The sequence below is a fragment of the Lepisosteus oculatus genome, chromosome 14 (assembly GCF_040954835.1).
Source record: "Lepisosteus oculatus isolate fLepOcu1 chromosome 14, fLepOcu1.hap2, whole genome shotgun sequence".
NCBI classification, from domain to species: Eukaryota; Metazoa; Chordata; class Actinopteri; order Semionotiformes; family Lepisosteidae; genus Lepisosteus; species Lepisosteus oculatus.
The window spans coordinates 39,623,167-39,645,338 of NC_090709.1; the positions used below are offsets into that span (position 1 = coordinate 39,623,167).

At 56.8% G+C, this 22,172-nt stretch overlaps 2 protein-coding genes across 6 annotated transcripts; one reads left to right on the top strand and one right to left on the bottom strand.

Moving 5' to 3' along the window:
* Positions 1-1,369: 1,369 nt before the first annotated feature.
* Positions 1,370-10,154, bottom strand: LOC138242463 (E3 ubiquitin-protein ligase TRIM11-like). The gene is made up of 7 exons (XM_069197989.1): positions 9,477-10,154; positions 8,181-8,276; positions 6,177-6,410; positions 5,803-5,900; positions 4,650-4,765; positions 3,490-3,725; positions 1,370-2,747 (listed from the first exon to the last, which is right to left on the bottom strand). Exons 1-7 carry the CDS (start codon positions 9,966-9,968, stop codon positions 2,427-2,429), a joined length of 1,593 nt encoding a protein of 530 aa, XP_069054090.1. The 5' UTR covers positions 9,969-10,154; the 3' UTR covers positions 1,370-2,426.
* prrt1 (proline-rich transmembrane protein 1) lies at positions 9,205-21,334 on the top strand. Of its 5 annotated transcripts, none has more exons than XM_069198019.1 (5): positions 9,205-9,263; positions 11,588-11,900; positions 14,226-14,536; positions 14,636-14,827; positions 15,645-21,334. In XM_069198019.1, exons 2-5 carry the CDS (start codon positions 11,882-11,884, stop codon positions 15,819-15,821), a joined length of 699 nt encoding a protein of 232 aa, XP_069054120.1. In that variant the 5' UTR covers positions 9,205-9,263; positions 11,588-11,881; the 3' UTR covers positions 15,822-21,334. The 5 variants fall into 5 exon arrangements, 3 of the variants coding, with proteins under 3 accessions (XP_069054120.1, XP_069054119.1, XP_069054118.1); XM_069198018.1 differs by lacking the exon at positions 9,205-9,263 and adding an exon at positions 10,361-10,629; XR_011191613.1 differs by lacking the exon at positions 9,205-9,263 and having other exon boundaries at positions 10,650-11,900; positions 15,645-16,223; positions 16,293-21,334.
* The last annotated feature ends 838 nt before the right edge of the window (positions 21,335-22,172 follow it).

The following is a 22,172-nucleotide window of genomic DNA, read 5'->3' on the forward strand; positions in this document are numbered from 1 at the left end:
CTACTGAATCACACTGACGATCAGACTGCAGTGTGTGTCTTGTACCTGTCCTGTCAGTGTTGAGTAGCAGCACCAGTAGAAGTGTCCAGTGTCTGTGATATTTCTCTCTCTCTCTCTCTCTCACACTCACACACTCACCATAACCCCTCTCTCTCTCCTCTCCTCACCCCTCAGGAAGAGATCGAGACCCATCAGATCAGACCCCGTTTCCTCGCCCGCCCCGTCCTTATCCACCCCAGGAATCTGCAGAATCGGCAAGAGCCGGGACACCGCAGGCAGCGGCTCATTCGCCGACTGGTTGCCGTAGAAACGATCTCCCGAGCGATCAGATGAACGATAAGGCTCACGAAGCTACAGAAGCTCGAGGGTGGAGGGGTGGGGGTGTCTTCTGCGGCTCAGCCCCCTCTATTCAGAAAGCTCGAAAGGGCACAGCAGTCGGGGGGGGGGTGGGATCACCAGCCGGGGGTTGCGGGTTCGAGTCACAGGTGGGGCACAGATGCTGTAGCTCCCTCCTCTCTGATCCAGCCACAGAAGGACCAGTCCCTTCCGGAGAGTCTGCGGCGCACATCCACCTGCCCACCGTCGGATCACTTCTTCCAGTTCAGGGTCACGGGGGGGAGCTGGAGTCTGTCCCAGCAAGCACTGGGCACAAGGCAGGGCTCCCCCTGGACAGGACAGCAGTCCATCACAGGACACACACACACACTCACACACCCTGGACAGGACACCAGTCCATCACAGGACACACACACACACTCACACACCCTGGACAGGACACCAGTCCATCACAGGACACACACACACACTCACACACCCTGGACAGGACACCAGTCCATCACAGGACACACACACACACACACACACACACACCCTGGACAGGACACCAGTCCATCACAGGACACACACACACACACTCACACACCCTGGACAGGACACCAGTCCATCACAGGACACACACACACACTCACACACCCTGGACAGGACACCAGTCCATCACAGGACACACACACACACTCGCACACCCTGGACAGGACACCAGTCCATCACAGGACACACACACACACACACACACACACACACACACACACTGGACAGGACACCAGTCCATCACAGGACACACACACACACACACACACACTCACTCACACACCCTGGACAGGACACCAGTCCATCACAGGACACACACATACACTCACACACACCCTGGACAGGACACCAGTCCATCACAGGACACACACACACACACACACACACACACACCCTGGACAGGACACCAGTCCATCACAGGACACACACACACACACAGACAGTGCATGTGAGCGAACGCCAGACGGAAAAGCAGACGACAGAAAGCGACACCAGGCGGGCGTGCGTTTTCTCCGTTTATTGACGTGACTCAGGAGGCCACTGGCACGGTGGATCGAAGGCTCTGACCTGTGACACCCTGACCTCTGACCTTTCACACCCTGACCTGGGATGTTCCCCACCCCCTCTTCCTCACTCTCTCTCTCTGGAACAATAATAGTGCGATGATGAAGGCTCACACATCACACATCCTCTCGATTCACTAAATGAACATCCCTTCCTCACTCTATCCCTTTCATCCTCTTCCTCCTCCTCAGTGAGACTCAGTGCGATGAGAAAGGCCCCTCTTCCTCCTCCTCCTCAGTGAGACTCAGTGCGGTGAGGAAGACTCCTCCTCCTCCTCCTCCTCAGTGAGCCTCAGTGTGGTGAGGAAGACTCCTCCTCCTCCTCAGTGAGCCTCAGTGTGGTGAGGAAGGCCCCTCCTCCTCCTCCTCAGTGAGACTCAGTGCGGTGAGGAAGACTCCTCCTCCTCAGTGAGACTCAGTGCGGTGAGGAAGGCCCCTCCTCCTCCTCCTCCTCCTCCTCCTCAGTGAGACTCAGTGCGGTGAGGAAGGCCCCTCCTCCTCCTCCTCCTCCTCAGTGAGACTCAGTACAGTGAGGAAGACCTCCTCCTCCTCCTCAGTGAGCCTCCGCGCGGTGAGGAAGGCCCCTCTTCCTCCTCCTCCTCAGTGAGCCTCAGTGCGGTGAGGAAGACTCCTCCTCCTCAGTGAGCCTCCGCGCGACGAGGAAGACTTGTCCTCCTCCTCCTCCTCCTCAGTGAGACTCAGTGCGGTGAGGAAGACTCCTCCTCCTCAGTGAGCCTCCGCGCGACGAGGAAGACTTGTCCTCCTCCTCCTCCTCCTCAGTGAGACTCAGTGCGGTGAGGAAGACTCCTCCTCCTCAGTGAGCCTCCGCGCGGCGAGGAAGACTTGTCCTCCTCCTCCTCCTCAGTGAGACTCAGTGTGGTGAGGAAGACTCCTCCTCCTCCTCCTCCTCAGTGAGACTCAGTGCGGTGAGGAAGACTCCTCCTCCTCCTCCTCAGTGAGCCTCAGTGCGGCGAGGAAGGCCCCTCCTCCTCCTCCTCAGTAGCGGCAGAGCGTCAGCGGGTCGCGGTTCCGCCCCCCGCGGGCCGGGCCGGGGCACAGGTGGGCGGCGATGCTGGGGGAGGGGCAGTGCTCCTGGGTGTGGAGGGGGCTCATGTCGTCGGCGCTGTAGAAGGTGACCCGGCGGGCCCCGCAGTCCAGGTACACCCCCACGCGGCGGGGCCGGCCCGCGGGCCGCACCGGGCCCCCCCCGGCGCCGGCGCTGACCCGGTACCCGCTGCCCTCGCGCAGCTCCAGGACCACGAGGCTGTGGGGCCACAGGAAGTTGGCCAGCTTCTCGATCCAGCGGGTCTGCTTCTCCTGGGGGGGGGCAGGCAGGGTTAGAGACTGGACCCCTGGACCCCTGTACCCCTGGACCCCTGGACCCCTGGACACCTGGACACCTGCACCCCTGGACCCCTGGACCCCTGGACCCCTGGACACCTGGACCCATGTACCCCTGGACATCTGCATCCCTGGACCCCTGGACCCCTGGACCCCTGGACACCTGCACCCCTGGACCCCTGGACACCTGCATCCCTGGACCCCTGGACCCCTGGACACCTGCATCCCTGGACCCCTGGACCCCTGTATTCCTGCATCCCTGGACCCCTGGACCCCTGGACCCCTGTATCCCTCCCTGGAGCCAACATGGATAACATGGCTGGGCAGCCTGTTCCCCACCCCCACCCCCCTCTGTGTACAGCAGAGCCTCCTGTCCTGACTGGAGGAGCTCACCCAGCTGTGTCTGGAGAGCAGCCCCAGGGTATCGGCTTCAACCACAGGGCTGGGCAGCTTGTTCCCCACCCCCACCCCCCTCTGTGTACAGAAGAGCCTCCTGTCCTGACTGGAGGAGCTCACCCAGCTGTGTCTGGAGAGAAGCCAGGGTATCGGCTTCAACCACAGGGCTGGGCAGCCTGTTCCCCACCCCCACCCCCCTCTGTGTACAGAAGAGCCCCACCCCATCACCCTTTTTCCCTGTCGGGACTGGAACCTGCAACCCTCCCATCAAGACCCCCGACCCCCGACCCCCGCCCCTCGCGACGCCCCTGAGCTGCGGTACCTGGACCTTCTCCAGCTGGACGCCCACGCTCCAGTCCGTCTTCTGCCCCACTTCCACCTCCCAGTAGTGCGCGCCGGAGGAGAAGGTCTCCCGGCTGCGCACGGCCGCGGCGGGGGGGTCGGGCGGGGGGCCTCCGCGCTGGCGGCCCGGGGCGTCCGCGCGCCGCACGCTGCACGCGTCCGCTCCCACCACCAGGGAGGGGTCGCCGGCGTCCACCAGGGTGAGCCGATCGGGAACTGGGTGGGGTGGGGAGAGAGGGGGGTACCCCGTGAGCTGAGGGGCGTCGCTGCCTGGCCAGGGCGGATGTGACTGGCTGGCTCGGCTCAGGCGGCCTCTGCACGTATTGTGTATTGGCCCTTATGGGTGTTGAACCTGAACACCCTGGTGCACACCTGTATGCAACTGTACACACCCGTACACACCTGAACACATCCTATACATACCCGAACACACCTGAACACCCTGGTGCACACCTGTATGGAACTGTACACACCCACACACACCTGAACACATCCTATACACACCCGTACACACCTGAACACCCTGGTGCACACCTGTATGGAACTGTACACACCCACACACACCTGAACACATCCTATACACACCCGTACACACCTGAACACCCTGGTGCACACCTGTATGCAACTGTACACACCCACACACACCTGAACACATCCTATACATACCCGTACACACCTGAACACCCTGGTGCACACCTGTATGGAACTGTACACACCCACACACACCTGAACACATCCAATATACACCCGCACACACCTGAACACCCTGGTGCACACCTGTATGGAACTGTACACACCCACACACACCTGAACACATCCAATACACACCCGTACACACCTGAACACCCTGGTGCACACATGTATGCAACTGTACACACCCACACACACCTGAACACATCCAATACACACCCGTACACACCTGAACACCCTGGTGCACATCTGTATGCAACTGTACACACCTGAACACCCTGGTGCACACCTCTATGCAACTGTACACACCCACACACACCTGAACACATCCAATACACACCCCTACACAGCTGAAAACTCTGGTGCACATCTGTATGCAACTGTACACACCTGCATACACCTGCACACACTGGTACACATCTGCACACACCTGCACACACTGCTACACACCTGTCCTGAGGACCTGCTGCATCTCCCTCCAGATGAAGTACTGCAGGTGAGTCTCGTAGGGCCCCAGGGACAGAGAGCCGGGTGTCACGCTCACAGATTTCAGCCTGGACTCGTACCTGCAGGGGGGAGAGAGGGAGAGTCACACAGGCCACTCGACACTGGGGGAGCAGGGGGGCCACAGGGGTGTCGACTGCAGTCTGGGAGACAGGAGACAGCCGAGTCTGGGAGACAGGAGTCTGGGAGACAGGAGTCTGGGAGACTGCAGTCTGGGAGACGGGAGACAGCCGAGTCTGGGAGACTGCCGAGTCTGGGAGACTGCCGAGTCTGGGAGACGGGAGACAGGAGTCTGGGAGACAGCTGAGTCTGGGAGACTGCAGTCTGGGAGACAGGAGACAGGAGTCTGGGAGACAGCTGAGTCTGGGAGACTGCAGTCTGGGAGACTGCAGTCTGGGAGACAGGAGACAGGAGTCTGGGAGACAGCTGAGTCTGGGAGACTGCAGTCTGGGAGACAGGAGACAGGAGTCTGGGAGACAGGAGACAGGAGTCTGGGAGACAGCTGAGTCTGGGAGACTGCAGTCTGGGAGACGGGAGACAGCCGAGTCTGGGAGACAGCTGAGTCTGGGAGACTGCAGTCTGGGAGACGGGAGACAGCAGTCTGGGAGACAGGAGACAGGAGTCTGGGAGACAGGAGACAGGAGTCTGGGAGACAGCTGAGTCTGGGAGACGGGAGACAGCCGAGTCTGGGAGACAGCCGAGTCTGGGAGACAGCTGAGTCTGGGAGACTGCAGTCTGGGAGACAGGAGACATGAGTCTGGGAGACAGCTGAGTCTGGGAGATGGGAGACAGCTGAGTCTGGGAGACAGCTGAGTCTGGGAGACGGGATACAGCTGAGTCTGGGAGACGGGAGACAGGAGTTTGGGAGACAGCAGTCTGGGAGACAGGAAGCAGGAGGGAGGAGGCAGGAGGCAGGAGGCGGGAGTCTTGAGTCGGGAGACGGGAGTTACGAAGCTGGAGTCTGAAGTCAGGAAGCAGGAAGGAGGAGTCGGGAGTCGGGGGTGTTTAGCCTAGAGACCAGGCTGATCTCTGAAACTGAAATAATAATGATTATTATTATCATCATGATGTCTCTCTCTCCGGAAGGGCAGCGACTCACCCGCTGACTGTAATCACCTCCCACTCCTCCGCCTCTTGAGTCGGGGGGTCCCTCTCCTTCAGGCTGTCCACGGCCGCGGTCCCCCTCTCACCCCACCACTGCCGAGACAGGCGCAGACTCTCATCAGCACAGGTAGGGCTGAGCTCTTAAACAACCCATCGGTTTCGCTCAGCCTGTTCCCCACCCCCACCCCCCTCTGTGTACAGTAGAGCCTCCTGTCCTGACTGGAGGAGCTCACCCAGCTGTGTCTGGAGAGTAGCCAGGGTATCGGCTTCAACCACAGGGCTGGGCAGCCTGCTCCCCACCCCCGCCCCCCTCTGTGTAAAGCCCGTGCTTCCCGTCGCCCCCCCCAGGGCCCGGAGTGGCGCGCGCACCTGCAGGAAGTCCTGAGGCGCGGCGAGGTCCAGGCCGGGCAGCAGCTGGCTCTCGGCGGCCGTCCCTTCGCGCAGCGCGGCCTCGATCCGCGCCAGGCCGCTCCCCATGGGCGCCAGCGCCGCGCGCTCCGCCCGCGCCAGCTCGCCCGCCAGCTCGTCCTCCCGCCGGCGCAGGAACGCGTGCAGCTCCCCGAACTGCGCCGCCAGCCCCTCCGCCAGCGAGCGCGACTTCTCCTGCGGGGGGCGCAGAGGAGCCGTGGGGTACTTCACTGGACACTGCAGCGAGCCCCGCTCCTGGGGCAGGGCACCCCAGTACAGAGAGTGTCATAGGCCACCCTAAATCAGGGGTCTACACTGCACCTGGTGGACCCCAATACAGATAGTGCCATAGGTCACCCTAAATCAGGGGTCTACACTGCACCTGGTGGACCCCAATACAGATAGTGCCATAGGTCACCCTAAATCAGGGGTCTACACTGCACCTGGTGGACCCCAATACAGATACTGTCATAGGTCACCCTAAATCAGGGGTCTACACTGCACCTGGTGGACCCCAATACAGATAGTGTCATAGGTCACCCTAAATCAGGGGTCTACACTGCACCTGGTGGACCCCAATACAGATAGTGCCATAGGTCACCCTAACTCAGGGGTCTACACTGCACCTGGTGGACCCCAATACAGATAGTGTCATAGGTCACCCTAAATCAGGGGTCTACACTGCACCTGGTGGACCCCAATACAGATACTGTCATAGGTCATCCTAAATCAGGGGTCTACACTCCACCTGGTGGACCCCAATACAGATACTGTCATAGGCCACCCTAAATCAGGGGTCTACACTGCACCTGGTGGACCCCAATACAGATACTGTCATAGCTCACCCTAAATCAGGGGTCTACACTGCACCTGGTGGACCCCAATACAGATAGTGTCATAGGTCACCCTAAATCAGGGGTCTACACTGCACCTGGTGGACCCCAATACAGATAGTGTCATAGGCCACCCTAAATCAGGGGTCTACACTGCACCTGGTGGACCCCAATACAGATACTGTCATAGCTCACCCTAAATCAGGGGTCTACACTGCACCTGGTGGACCCCAATACAGATAGTGTCATAGGTCACCCTAAATCAGGGGTCTACACTGCACCTGGTGGACCCCAATACAGATAGTGTCATAGGTCACCCTAAATCAGGGGTCTACACTCCACCTGGTGGACCCCAATACAGATACTGTCATAGGCCAACCTAAATCAGGGGTCTACACTGCACCTGGTGGACCCCAATACAGATACTGTCATAGCTCACCCTAAATCAGGGGTCTACACTGCACCTGGTGGACCCCAATACAGATAGTGTCATAGGTCACCCTAAATCAGGGGTCTACACTCCACCTGGTGGACCCCAATACAGATACTGTCATAGGCCACCCTAAATCAGGGGTCTACACTCCACCTGGTGGACCCCAATACAGATAGTGTCATAGGTCACCCTAAATCAGGGGTCTACACTCCACCTGGTGGACCCCAATACAGATACTGTCATAGGCCACCCTAAATCAGGGGTCTACACTGCACCTGGTGGACCCCAATACAGATACTGTCATAGCTCACCCTAAATCAGGGGTCTACACTGCACCTGGTGGACCCCAATACAGATAGTGTCAAAGGTCACCCTAAATCAGGGGTCTACACTCCACCTGGTGGACCCCAATACAGATACTGTCATAGGCCACCCTAAATCAGGGGTCTACACTCCACCTGGTGGACCCCAATACAGATACTGTCATAGGTCACCCTAAATCAGGGGTCTACACTGCTCCTGGGGACCCCAATGAAGATCGCGTCATAGGTCACCCTAAATCAGGGGCTTGTACCTCCGGTCCAGGGGGAACCCCAATTCACTGTTCCTGGGGGACCCCAGTCTCTCAGGTCGCCCCGAGTCAGGGCTGCAGGTATGAGCCGGGGGTAGGAGAGAGGGGGAGAGGGGGAGGGGTCTCACCTGAATCCCGGCGATCTCGGCCCGCTGGGCCTCCTGCAGGCTCCGCAGGGCCTGGTTGTCCGTCAGCAGGAACTGCACGGCGTCGCTCAGCTCGGCCTGCAGGGCACAGAGCAGGGCCGGCGTGACTGCTGGGCTCGGGTCCGAGCACAGCTCTCACCGCGGGCGAGCTCACGGTTACATCGCCGAGCCCGCCCTCATCCCCGATCGCCCCAATACCGGGACTCAGTCATCCCTGATCGCCCCAGTAACGGGACTGAATCATCCCCAATCACCCCAGTAACAGGACTGACTCACCCCCGATCGCCCCAATACCAGGACCGACTGATCCCCGATCACCCCAGTAACGGGACTGAATCATCCCCAATCACCCCAGTAACAGGACTGACTCATCCCCTATCGCCCCAATACCAGGACTGACTGATCCCCGATCACCCCAGTAATGGGACTGACTCATCCCCTATCACCCCAGTAACGGGACTGACTCATCCCTGATCGCCCCAGTAACAGGACTCACTCATCCCCGATCGGCCCAATAATAGGACTGACTCATCCCAGATCGCCCCAGTAACAGGACTGACTCACCCCCGATCGCCCCAATACCAGGACTGACTGATCCCCGATCACCCCAGTAACGGGACTGAATCATCCCCGATCGCCCCAGTAACAGGACTGACTGATCCCCGATCACCCCAGTAACAGGACTGACTCATCCCCGATCGCCCCCAGTAACAGGACTGACTGATCCCCAATCGCCCCAGTAACAGGACTGACTGATCCCCAATAGCCCCAGTAACAGGACTGACTGACTGATCAATCTAGTAACGGGAGTCGTTACTGTTCCCAGGTTCATGAACACGTCTGTTCACTGCCGGGTCGCAGAACTAACCGGGGGTACCCCGAAATTCGGCAACCCCCCCCCCAAAACAAAACAGAACACTCTTTCTACAGAGCCGACGCGATGACGCCGCGCGTGAGGAGGGGTTAATTATTCAATTAGGCGAAGCGGGGGCCAGCTGGCCCACGTCTGCACGTGCGCGCGTGGAAATGGAGGGGTCGATGCCGTGCGCGGTCTCGTCACGCGTGGTCAGTACTCGGGAAATGTTGGGTAAAACCCCCCACGATTCATTTCTGGCTTTTTTTTCGAAGCAGAATATCGTCGGGTGGAGTTTCACGATAATGATAATAATAATAATAATAATAGTAATGATAGTAATGATAATGACTCGGCTTGTTGCGAGGCGATATCTGAACGCTGCGTGGGTTTCTTTCTTTGGTTTTGTTAAGTTTTTACCCCACCTTGTACACGCCCGCCGCCTCCGCCAGCGGACGCACGGCGTGTCCGTCGTGATCGCCCGGGGCCCGGCACGCCCGGCAGGTCAGCCGCCGGTCCGTGTGGCAGTAAAACTCCAGCTCCTCGCCGTGCCGGGGGCACCGGTCCGCCCAGCTGCCCGGGCCCGAACCCGAACCGGGGCTCGGACCCGGGCCTACCCGCCCACCGCGATCCCCGGGCTCGCTTAGGAGCAGCTGCCGGGCGCGGTCCGCCAGGTTCCGCAGCGCCCGGTTGGTCTTCAGCGAGGCCGGGTCCGGCACGGCCGCCCGGCACTCGGGGCACAGCGCGGGAGCAGCCGCGGCCCCCCCGCCTCGCAGGACCGCGGCCACGCAGGCCCGGCAGATGTTGTGGCCGCAGTCCAACAGCAGCGGGTCGCGGAAGAGCTCCAGGCACACCGGGCACTCCAGATCGGCGGCCAGGGCGGAGGTGGTCTCCAGGCTGGCCGGAGCCTGAGCCATTGTCGGTCGGTCGGGCGGGCGTCACCCCCTCCTTCTCTCTCCCCCGGTGCTGTTTCGGGGTGTCTGTGAATCCCAGCTCCCGGGGCTCGGGGCTCGGTGCTCTGCGGTTCCGAGTTTCGCTTTCGACGGGGCCGGACCTCGCCCCGACTTCCCGTCCAACCCACTCTCTCTCTCTCTCGTGTTAGTGCTGATATTTGCGTTCTGATAATAATAATGATAATAATAATAATAATAATGACGAAGACTTATTCTTATTAATGTGGGGGGGGCGGTTCTTGTTGGGTTTTTGTTTTGGCTGGGTTTTAGTTTCCGACACCCTGAGTCTTTTATCCCGCCTCTGCCGGCTTATTGATTATTGATTTTTTTTTTTTTTAAATATTTTTATTTTTTTAAAGGCGAGAAGGAAAGGAAGTTTTCCGCCACCCCGTCCCCGTGCTCGGTCACTGGAGCTGGGTTTTAAATTTGGGTTCGGGCTCGGGGCAGCACCGTGGCAGGATCCGGTCCAGCGGGTCGGCACCGGCTCCGGTTCGGGCGTAGGCGCCGAGCAGGGGTCTTCCGCCGGCCCCTCGGTCTCTATAGCGCCTTTCGTCCCCGGGGGGCTTCGCGTTTGACAGGGGACCCCTTTGTGTGCACTGTGCGCCCGAGGGCTATTTGTCACCCTGTACGTATTTGTCGTTGTGTGTCACTGTGTGTGACTGTGTGACAGTGCAGGTGGAATTGTGCGTGACTGTGTGTTAGTGAATGTCATTGTGTGATGGTGTGTCACTGTGTGTTAGTGAATGTCATTGTGTGATGGTGTGTCACTGTGTGTTAGTGAATGTCATTGTGTGATGGTGTGTCACTGTGTGTTAGTGAATGTCATTGTGTGATGGTGTGTCACTGTGTGTGACAGTGTGTGCGAGTGTGTGACTGTGTGACAGTGCAGGTGGAATTGTGCGTGACTGTGTGTCAGTGAATGTCATTGTGTGATTTTGCGTGACTGTGTGTTAGTGAATGTCGTTGTGTGATTTTGCGTGACTGTGTGTTAGTGAATGTCGTTGTGTGATTGTGTGTGACAGTGTGCGAGTGTCGTTGTGTGATTGTGTGTCACTGTGTGGGGCAGTGTGTGCGAGTGTTGTTATGCGTCACTGTGTCTAAGAGAGTGTGTGTGTGTGTGACTGGCAGAAGGGACCCCACACACACACACACGCGTGATCGCGGGCACTGCGGAATGCGGGACCCTCGCCGGGAGACCCCGGCACGTTAATATAGAGCAGAGAGGGAGGAAACACACACACACACAGAGAGGGAGGGAGCGCGCTCTCTCTCTCTCTCACACACACACACTCTCTCACACAGAGGGAGGGAACGCACGCACGCACGCGCACACACACACACAGAGGAGAGAGGTGCATACTCGCACACAGAGAGAGGCACACACACACACGGGGAGGAGAGGAGAGGCTGTTTCTGTTACTGCGGCGCTGTGTGTGAGTGAGAGAGAGAGAGGAAAAACGACAGAAAACCCTTATTCGCCGGACTGACGCTGCCGGCTCTGCGAGACTGCCTTCATCCTCCTCCTCCTCATCATCATAATACTAATCATTGGTGTGTGCACCCTCACTAACCCTCGTCAACAGCCCGGCGAGAACCGCGGGAGGGGGGGTCGTCGCGGCGATGGGCGGCGCCTTGGTGGGCAGGGCGGAGTGAAATTCACAGCCTCAGCCTCAGCACCAGCCCCGTGAGCATCTTCCTCCTCATCCTCGTCCTCCTCGTCTCCAAGACCACCAAGACGACGACGACGACGACGACAGGGGGGCGTCTCGGCTCTTAACGCGGAGACCAGCGAGCGAGCGAGCGAGCGAGAGAAAGAAAAGAAAGGAAAAATAAAGGAGAAATCGCACGACCAGGGGAGAGACGTCTCTCCGCCCGCCATGTCGTCAGAAAAACACGGTAGGGTCGCCCGTCCGCCGGGCCGGTGTGGAGCCGGTACCGGTACCGGGAGAGAGGCGGGGGCTGGGCTGGTGGGCTCGGTATGATCTGTCTCTCTCGCCCCTCTGGGGGGGGTGAGAAACTCGGGGTGTCGTGTCGTGTCCGAGCGGGGGGCTCTCTGCCCCTCTGCGGGTTTGAAATTGGGGGGTGTCGTGTAGAATGATTTTTCGAGGCTGCTGTGAGGCGTGTTTGTACAGACGCGTCCGGTGCTGCTGTTCCGGTTCTGTCTGGACCGTCTGTCCGTCTGTCCCCGTCTCTCGTCTCTCCGAGTCCGCCCTCTGCTTCTCCCCATCATCGCGACTGTCCTGGAATCTCTATATTATCTGTCTCTAGAGCCTGTCAGTGTGTCTGGACCGTCTGTCTCTCTCTGTCACCTGTCTGTCTCTAGAGCCTGTCAGTGTGTCTGTCTGTCTCTCTCTGTCACCTGACTGTCTCTAGAGCCTGTCAGTGTGTCTGTCTCTCTCTCTCTGTCACCTGTCTGTCTCTAGAGCCTGTCAGTGTGTCTGGACCGTCTGTCTCTCTCTGTCACCTGTCTGTCTCTAGAGCGTGTCAGTGTGTCTGGACCGTCTGTCTCTCTCTGTCACCTGTCTGTCTCTAGAGCCTGTCAGTGTGTCTGTCTCTCTCTCTCTGTCACCTGTCTGTCTCTAGAGCCTGTCAGTGTGTCTGGATTGTCTCTCTCGACTGTATTAATGTACTGCAGTGTTAATGTTCTGTACTGTATTAGTGTACAGTGTTAATATTCTGGACTGCAGTGTTAGTGTTCTGGACTGCAGTGTTAATGGATTTGACTGTATTAGTGTACTGTAGTGTTAATGGACTGGACTGTATTAGTGTACTGTACTGTAGTGTTAGTGTTCTGTTCTGTATTGGTGTACTGGACTGCAGTGTTGGTGTACTGGGCTGCATTGGTGTACAGTGTTAGTTTACTGTGCTGTATCAGTGTGCCATGTTAGTGTACTGGGCTGTATTGGTGTACAGTGTTAGTGTACTGGGCTGTATTGGTGTACGGTGTTAGTGTTCTGGGTTGTATCGGTGTGCTGTATTGGTGTACAGTGTTGGTGTTCTGTGCTGTACTGGACTGCAGTGTTAGTGTTCTGTGCTGTATTGGTGTACTGGGCTGTATTGGACTGCAGTGTTGGTGTACTGGGCTGTATCAGTGTGCCATGTTAGTGTACTGGGCTGTATTGGTGTACAGTGTTAGTGTTCTGGGCTGTATTGGTGTACTGGGCTGTATTGGACTGCTGTGTTGGTGTTCTGTGCTGTATTGGTGTTCAGTGTTGGTGTACTGGGCTGTATTGGTGTACGGTGTTAGTGTACTGGACCAGATTGATAGTGTTCTGTTCTGTATTGGTGTACAGTGTTAGTGTACTGGGCTGTATTGGTGTACGGTGTTAGTGTACTGGACTGCAGTGTTAGTGTACTGGGCTGTATTGGTGTACAGTGTTAGTGTACTGGACTGCAGTGTTAGTGTACTGGGCTGTATTGGTGTACGGTGTTAGTGTACTGGACTGCAGTGTTAGTGTACTGTGCTGTATTGGTGTACAGTGTTAGTGTACTGGACTCCAGTGTTAGTGTACTGGGCTGTATTGGTGTACAGTGTTAGTGTACTGGACTGCAGTGTTGGTGTACTGGGCTGTATTGGTGTACAGTGTTAGTGTACTGGACTCCAGTGTTAGTGTACAGTGTTGGTGTACTGGGCTGTATTGGTGTACAGTGTTAGTGTACTGGGCTGTATCAGTGTGCCATGTTGGTGTACTGGGCTGTATTGGTGTACAGTGTTGGTGTACTGGGCTGTATTGGACTGCAGTGTTGGTGTACTGGGCTGTGTTGGTGTACTGGGCTGTGTTGGTGTCCAGTGTTGGTGTACTGGGCTGTATTGGTGTCCAGTGTTGGTGTACTGGGCTGTATTGGTGTACTGGGCTATATTGGACTGCAGTGTTGGTGTTCTGGGCTGTATTGGTGTCCAGTGTTGGTGTTCTGGGCTGTATTGGACTGCAGTGTTGGTGTTCTGGGCTGTATTGGTGTACAGTGTTGGTGTACTGGACCAGATTGATAGTGTTCTGGGCTGTATTGGTGTCCAGTGTTGGTGTTCTGGGCTGTATTGGTGTCCAGTGTTGGTGTTCTGGGCTGTATTGGTGTCCAGTGTTGGTGTTCTGGGCTGTATTGGTGTCCAGTGTTGGTGTACTGGGCTGTATTGGACTGCAGTGTTGGTGTACTGGGCTGTATTGGTGTCCAGTGTTGGTGTTCTGGGCTGTATTAATATCCCCTCTCTCTCTGTGTCTCCAGGTCTAGAAGACAGCGGTCGACACGCCATGTCCCCTCCCCCCTACATGCAGGACGGGGGGCCCCTGCCCCCTCCCCCGCACTGTAACCCCCAGCCCCCCTACCCCCCCGCGCCCCCTCCCCACTCCGCGCCCGAGGGGTACATGCAGGAGACCCAGTTCCACTGCGGCACGCTGGGGCGCCCCCAGGGCTACACGGTGCAGACCCAGGGGTCGGCCGCGCCCATGCCGCCCGCGGGGTACCTGCAGACGGGGTACCCCCTCCAGCTGCAGCCCTGCACTGCCTACCTGCCCGTCTACCCGCTGGGGGCCCAGGTGAGTGGGGTCGGGGGTCGGGGGTCAGGGGTCGGGGCGGTGCTGAGTTAGTCCAGTCGGTCAGTGTATGATCTTGCCCCTCTCTCTCTCTCCTCTCAGGGGCAGCCCTACATGCAGGCCGGCCCTGCCCCCCCCGGCGTTGCCCAGGGGCAGATGGCCATGCAGATGCCCCCCGGCATTGCCCTGATGGAGCCCCGCCGCCCCCCCCATGACTACCTGCCCATCGCCGTGCTGACCACCGTCTGCTGCTTCTGGCCCACCGGCATCATCGCCATCATCAAGGCCGTGCAGGTGAGAGGGGTCTCTCTCTGTCGCCCTCCTGTCTCCCCCTGCCCCCCCTCTCTCGTGTGCTGACCTCTGACCTCTGACCTCATCGCCATCATCAAGGCCGTGCAGGTGAGGGGGGTCTCCCTCCTGTCTCCCCTCTCTCGTGTGCTGACCTCTGACCTCATCGCCACCATCAGGGCCGTGCAGGTGAGAGGGGTCTCTCTCTGTCTCCCTCCTGTCCCCCTCTGTCCTCTCTCGTGCTGACCTCTGACCTCATCGCCATCATTACGATTACAGTGAGTTTTTTTTTTTTTTAAATGAACACAAGACAGGTCACAAACTAGAGGAGCTACTTGGCCCCTTTAACCTGTTTGGCAGGTGGCAGCTCATTGATCTGAGGAGCTCAACCAGCTCGTTCCCAGGAGGAGCCAGGGTATCGGCTTCAACATGTTCCCCACCCCCACCCCCCTCTGTGTACAGCAGAGCCTCCTGTCCTGACTGGAGGAGCTCACCCAGCTGTGTCTGGAGAGAAGCCAGGGTATCGGCTTCAACCACAGGGCTGGGCAGCCTGTTCCCCACCCCCACCCCCCTCTGTGTACAGCAGAGCCTCCTGTCCTGACTGGAGGAGCTCACCCAGCTGTGTCTGGAGAGGAGCCAGGGTATCGGCTTCAACCACAGGGCTGGGCAGCCTGTTCCCCACCCCCACCCCCCTCTGTGTAGAGTGGCTCCTCTTGTTCTCAGTTCCCAGAGTGCTCTCTCTCTCTCCCGGCCTGCGTCCCTCCTCTCCGCTCTTTCTCTCGGGTCTCCCAGCTGGCGTCTCACCCTCCTCCTCCTCCTGCAGGTGCGGACGGCGATCGCCCGGGGCGACATGGTGTCCGCGGAGATCGCCTCCCGGGAGGCCCGGAACTTCTCCTTCATCAGCCTGGCGGTGGGCATCGCCTCCATGGTGCTGTGCACCATCCTCACCGTCGTCGTCATCATCGCCTCCCAGCACCACGACGACGAGTGGGAGCCCTAGCCCCGCCCCCGCCGAGACTCGGACACCTTCACCGACCCGCCGACTGACCGACCCACTGACCGACCGGCCTCGCTCACTGCCCCTGCTGCCCTGTCGGCGATCGATAACGCTCCCGGATTCCCCTGCCTGACACTACGACCGCCTCCCGCCCTGGACCGAGAAGTCGAACCCTGGACCCTGGACTGGACCAGCTGGACCCTGGACTGGACTGGACCGGCCCCTGAAGCAGGCGGCCTCTGGGCTGGACCAGCCCCTCGACCCTGGACTGGACTGGACCAGCCCCTTGACCCTGGACCGGACTGGACCCTGGACTGGACAGGCCCCTGGACCCTGGACCCTGCTCTCTGGACCCTAGTCTGGACAGGCCCCTGGACCCTGCTCTCTGGACCCTGGTCTGGACAGGCCCCTGGACCCTGGACCCTGCTCTCTGGACCCTGGACTGGACAGGCCCCTGGACCCTGGTCTGGACAGGCCCCTGGACCCTGGTCTGGACAGGCCCCTGGACCCTGCACTCTGGACCCTGGACTGGACAGGCCCCTGGACCCTGCACTCTGGACCCTGGTCTGGACAGGCCCCTGGACCCTGGACCCTGCTCTCTGGACCCTAGTCTGGACAGGCCCCTGGTCCCTGGACCCTGCACTCCGGACCCTGGTCTGGACAGGCCCCTGGCCCCTGGACCCTGGACCCTGCTCTCTGGACCCTGGACTGGACAGGCCCCCGGACCCTGGACTGGACAGGCCCCCGGACCCTGGACCCTGGACCCTGCACTCTGGACCCTGGACTGGACAGGCCCCTGGACCCTGCACTCTAGACCCTGGACTGGACAGGCCCCTGGACCCTGCACTCTAGACCCTGGACTGGACCGGTCCCTGGACCCTCAACCCCAAGCCAGCCGGACCCTCAACCCTGCCCCTGGCCCGACTGGATCACATCTGCGCGAGAGGAGTCTCCCCCGGATACAGGACTTCCTGGTCTGGAGGCGCTGCTGGCCGGGGTTCGACCTGCTCTCCCTCCCGCTGCGACTCCGCCAGTCTCCCCCAGGGGGCGCAAGAGGACAAGGCAGGCGGCTGTCTCGCTCTCCTCCTGGACAGCCAAGAGTGTCGTCGGTGTTAGAGGAGTGTCTTGACTGTCGGACGAGAGTCTTGTCAGAGGAGTGTCTTGACTGTCGGACGAGAGTCTTGTCAGAGGAGTGTCTTGACTGTCGGACGAGAGTCTTCTCAGTATTTGAGGACTGTTTTGAGTATCAGACAAGAGTATTGTCAGTGTTTGATTAGTGTCTTTGGTATTAAACAAGAGTGTGGTCAGTATTAGAGGACTGTTTTGAGAATCAGACGCGAGTATTGTCGGTATTAGTGGACTGTTTTGAGAATCAGACGCGAGTATTGTCAGTATTAGTGGGCTGTTTTGAGTATAAGACATGGGTATTGTCAATATTGGAGGACTGTTTTGAGTATCGGACGAGAGAGTATTGTCAGTATTGGACGACTGTTTTGAGTATCGGACGAGAGAGTATTGTCAGTATTGGACGACTGTTTTGAGTATCGGACGAGACTGTGGTCAGTATTAGAGGACAGTTTTGAGTAACGGACGAGACTGTGGTCAGTATCGAAGGACTGTTTTGAGTATCGGACGCGAGTATTGTCAGTATCAGAGGACTGTTTTGAGTATCGGACGAGAGTATTGTCAGTATTAGAGGACTGTTTTGAGTATCGGACGAGAGTGTGGTCAGTATTGGACGACTGTTTTGAGTATCGGACGAGAGAGTACTGTCAGTATTGGACGACTGTTTTGAGTATCGGACGAGACTGTGGTCAGTATTAGAGGACAGTTTTGAGTAACGGACGAGACTGTGGTCAGTATCGAAGGACTGTTTTGAGTATCGGACGCGAGAGTATTGTCAGTATTGGACGACTGTTTTGAGTATCGGACGCGAGAGTATTGTCAGTATTGGACGACTGTTTTGAGTATCGGACGAGAGAGTACTGTCAGTATTAGAGGACAGTTTTGAGTATCGGACGAGACTGTGGTCAGTATTAGAGGACAGTTTTGAGTATCGGACGAGACTGTGGTCAGTATTAGAGGACAGTTTTGAGTATCGGACGAGACTGTGGTCAGTATTAGAGGACAGTTTTGAGTAACGGACGAGACTGTGGTCAGTATCGAAGGACTGTTTTGAGTATCGGACGAGACTGTGGTCAGTATTAGAGGACAGTTTTGAGTAACGGACGAGACTGTGGTCAGTATCGAAGGACTGTTTTGAGTATCGGACGCGAGAGTATTGTCAGTATTGGACGACTGTTTTGAGTATCTGACGAGACTGTGGTCAGTATTAGAGGACAGTTTTGAGTATCGGACGAGACTGTGGTCAGTATCGAAGGACTGTTTTGAGTATTGGACGCGAGTGTGGTCAGTATCTGAGGAGTGTGTAGAGTAAGGAGTGAGTAATGTACTGGGTGAGGCTGCCGTTGCGTGGCGGGTGAGTGTTTCTGAGTTTCCGGTGAGAGTATCGGGAGCTTCAGAAGAGAACAGCCCCAGCATCGCCGGCGCCACCTGGAGGAACGCACGCGGGGCAACCGAGCCCCCGCCGGCCGCCATTTTGGCTCCGGCTCTCCACACACCGCTTCAGGAGGCCGGGCCCCGCGCCCAGAGCCGGGATGGCACCAGTTTCTGGTCTGCCGCCCGCGGGACACAAACGTGAAATCGGACGAAGCCTCACCCCGCCTGCGGACATGTTTGTTTTTCTAAAAAAAAAGACTACAACTCCCAGAATCCTTTGGAGGACCTCCTCCCCCTTTGCGCCATTTTGATATATATATATACACGTTTTGTGGCTGCTTCCTTGATGATGAACTTGCTTTCTAGGCGTGTTTTGCTGGTTTCTGTCCCTGTAGGCCGTTTCCCGGGCTGGTGGTTTTTCTCTGTCAAAGAGTCGGGTCTAGACCCCTCCGCGATGCTCCCATGCCAAGCTCGGTCGGTTTCGGTGTGTCGGGGGTGCCCCAGCCGGAGCTGGAGAAGGACGTTCGGGAGACCCGTCCCCCCCCCCAACACCTCCACGGCCCCACAGTGCCCCCGGAGCTCTGACCCCAGGCCTGGGGGGCTGTGGTACCCCAGAGAGGAGGAATGTCACGTCCCAGACGTACCTGGTCCTGAGTACCCCCCCTGTGAGTGTGTCCTGATCTCAGGTGACTTTCCTGCACTACTGATCTCGCATGACTTTACTGCAGTACTGTCACCTGATCTCACATGACTTTACTGCACTACTGATCTCGCATGACTTTACTGCAGTACTGTAACCTGATCTCACATGACTTTACTCCACTACTGATCTCGCATGACTTTACTGTAGTACTGTCACCTGATCTCACGTGACTTTACTGTAGTACTGTAACCTGATCTCGCATGACTTTACTCCACTACTGATCTCACATGACTTTACTGCAGTACTGATCTCACATGACTTTACTGCACTACTGATCTCACATGACTTTCCTGCACTACTGATCTCATGTGACTTTACTGCAGTACTGTAACCTGATCTCACATGACTTTACTCCACTACTGATCTCGCATGACTTTACTGCACTACTGATCTCACATGACTTTACTGTAGTACTGTAACCTGATCTCAGGTGACTTTACTGTAGTACTGTAGCCTGATCTCACATGACTTTACTGCACTACTGATCTCGCATGACTTTACTGCAGTACTGTCACCTGATCTCACATGACTTTACTGCACTACTGATCTCACATGACTTTACTGCACTACTGATCTCACATGACTTTACTGCACTACTGATCTCACATGACTTTACTGCACTACTGATCTCAGGTGACTTTACTGTAGTACTGTAACCTGATCTCAGGTGACTTTACTGTAGTACTGTAGCCTGATCTCACATGACTTTACTGCACTACTGATCTCAGGTGACTTTACTGTAGTACTGTAACCTGATCTCAGGTGACTTTACTGTAGTACTGTAGCCTGATCTCACATGACTTTACTGCACTACTGATCTCATGTGACTTTACTGCAGTACTGTAACCTGATCTCAGGTGACTTTACTGCACTACTGATCTCAGGTGACTTTACTGTAGTACTGTAACCTGATCTCAGGTGACTTTACTGTAGTACTGTAGCCTGATCTCACGTGACTTTACTGCACTACTGATCTCACGTGACTTTACTGTAGTACTGTAACCTGATCTCACATGACTTTACTGCACTACTGATCTCATGTGACTTTACTGCAGTACTGTAACCTGATCTCAGGTGACTTTACTGTAGTACTGTAACCTGATCTCAGGTGACTTTACTGTAGTACTGTAGCCTGATCTCACATGACTTTACTGCACTACTGATCTCATGTGACTTTACTGTAGTACTGTAACCTGATCTCAGGTGACTTTACTCCACTACTGATCTCACGTGACTTTCCTGCAGTACTGTAACCTGATCTCACATGACTTTACTCCACTACTGATCTCATGTGACTTTACTGTAGTACTGTCACCTGATCTCACATGACTTTACTGCAGTACTGTAACCTGATCTCGCATGAATTTACTGCAGGACTGTAACCTGAAGTAAAGTCACGTGACATCACTACGTTGCTTTAATCATACAGTACTTGACTTTACTGCAGTACTGTAACATGAGCCCATGACTGCTGTTCCCTGATCTGACTGGGTTTTACTGCAGTATTGTACCCTGATTTCACTAGACTATACCACACTTTATTGTGTGGATCTCCCTGGGCGTTATTGCACTGTACTATGTTTTTACCCTGATCTCCCTGGGCTTTACTGCGCTGGACTGTGTTTTTACACTGATCTCACTGGATTTTACTGCACTGTACTGTAATTTTACCCTGTTCTCACTGGGCTTTATTGTACTGTGTTTTTACCCTGATCTCCCTGGGCATTACAGCACTGCACTGTACTGTGTTTTTACCCTGATCTCATTGGGCTTTACTGCACTGCACTGTACTATTCTTTTACCCTGATCTCACTGGGCTTTGCTTCAGTGTACTGTGTTTTTACCCTGATCTCACTGGGCATTACTGCACTGTACTGTACTCTTCTTTTACCCTGATCTCACTGGGCTTTACTGCACTGTACTCTTCTTTTACCCTGATCTCACTGGGCTTTACTGCACTGTACTGCTCTTTTACCCTGACCTCACTGGGCTTTACTGCACTGTACTGTGTTTGTACCCCGATCTCGCTGGGCGTGACCCCCACTGTACTGTGGTTTTTCCAGCAGTGAGCTCACAGCAGATGCAGGAGTCGGGCTGTCTGAATGTGGGGCCGGTAGGTGCTCTCTCTTTTGGGGGGGGGGGGGGGGAGTTCTGGGGGACAGGGCTTTCTGAAGACAGACTGGGGGGTGTGCGGTTCGGTCTTCATGTCCTCTCTCTCTCTCTCTCCCGGTTTCCCTCGGTGTCTCCACACGAACATGGCAGCACAGTATTGACGACTCCAGCTCTTTGAAATAAAGAGAAGTTGTTTACTCTGTGTGGCGTGGTGCTGTGTGTGTGTGTGGCTCTCCTCTCCTCGCAGGCTGGAATCAGCTCGGCTCGGAAGGGCTATTTATAGCCAGGCCCCGTTTCTCTCTCTCTCTCGGGGCTCTGCTAAACAAGCACAGCCAGCGGAGCTCCTACTGCGCACTCCCTCTGCCTCTGCCTCACACACACACGCCGCACAGAGAGAGCAGGCCGACTGTGTGTGTGTCGGGCTCTCTGTGCGCGCGCCTCAGCGTGTCGGTGTGTGCGTGTTGTACAGACACGCTGACTGTTCCTCTCACACAGTCCTGGTCCTGACAGTGTGTGTTGTGTGTTGTACAGACGTGCTGACTGTTCCTCTCACACAGTCCTGGTCCTGACAGTGTGTGTTGTGTGTTGTACGGATGTGCTGACTGTTCCTCTCACACAGTCCTGGTCCTGACAGTGTGTTGTTGTGTGTTGTACAGACACGCTGACTGTTCCTCTCGCACAGTCCTGGTCCTGACAGTGTGTGTTGTGTGTTGTACAGACACGCTGACTGTTCCTCTCACACAGTCCTGGTCCTGACAGTGTGTGTTGTGTGTTGTACAGACGTGCTGACTGTTCCTCTCACACAGTCCTGGTCCTGACAGTGTGTGTTGTGTGTTGTACAGACGCGCTGACTGTTCCTCTCACACAGTCCTGGTCCTGACAGTGTGTGTTGTACAGACGCGCTGACTGTTCCTCTCACACAGTCCTGGTCCTGACAGTGTGTGTTGTACAGACGTGCTGACTGTTCCTCTCACACAGTCCTGGTCCTGACAGTGTGTGTTGTGTGTTGTACAGACACGCTGACTGTTCCTCTCACACAG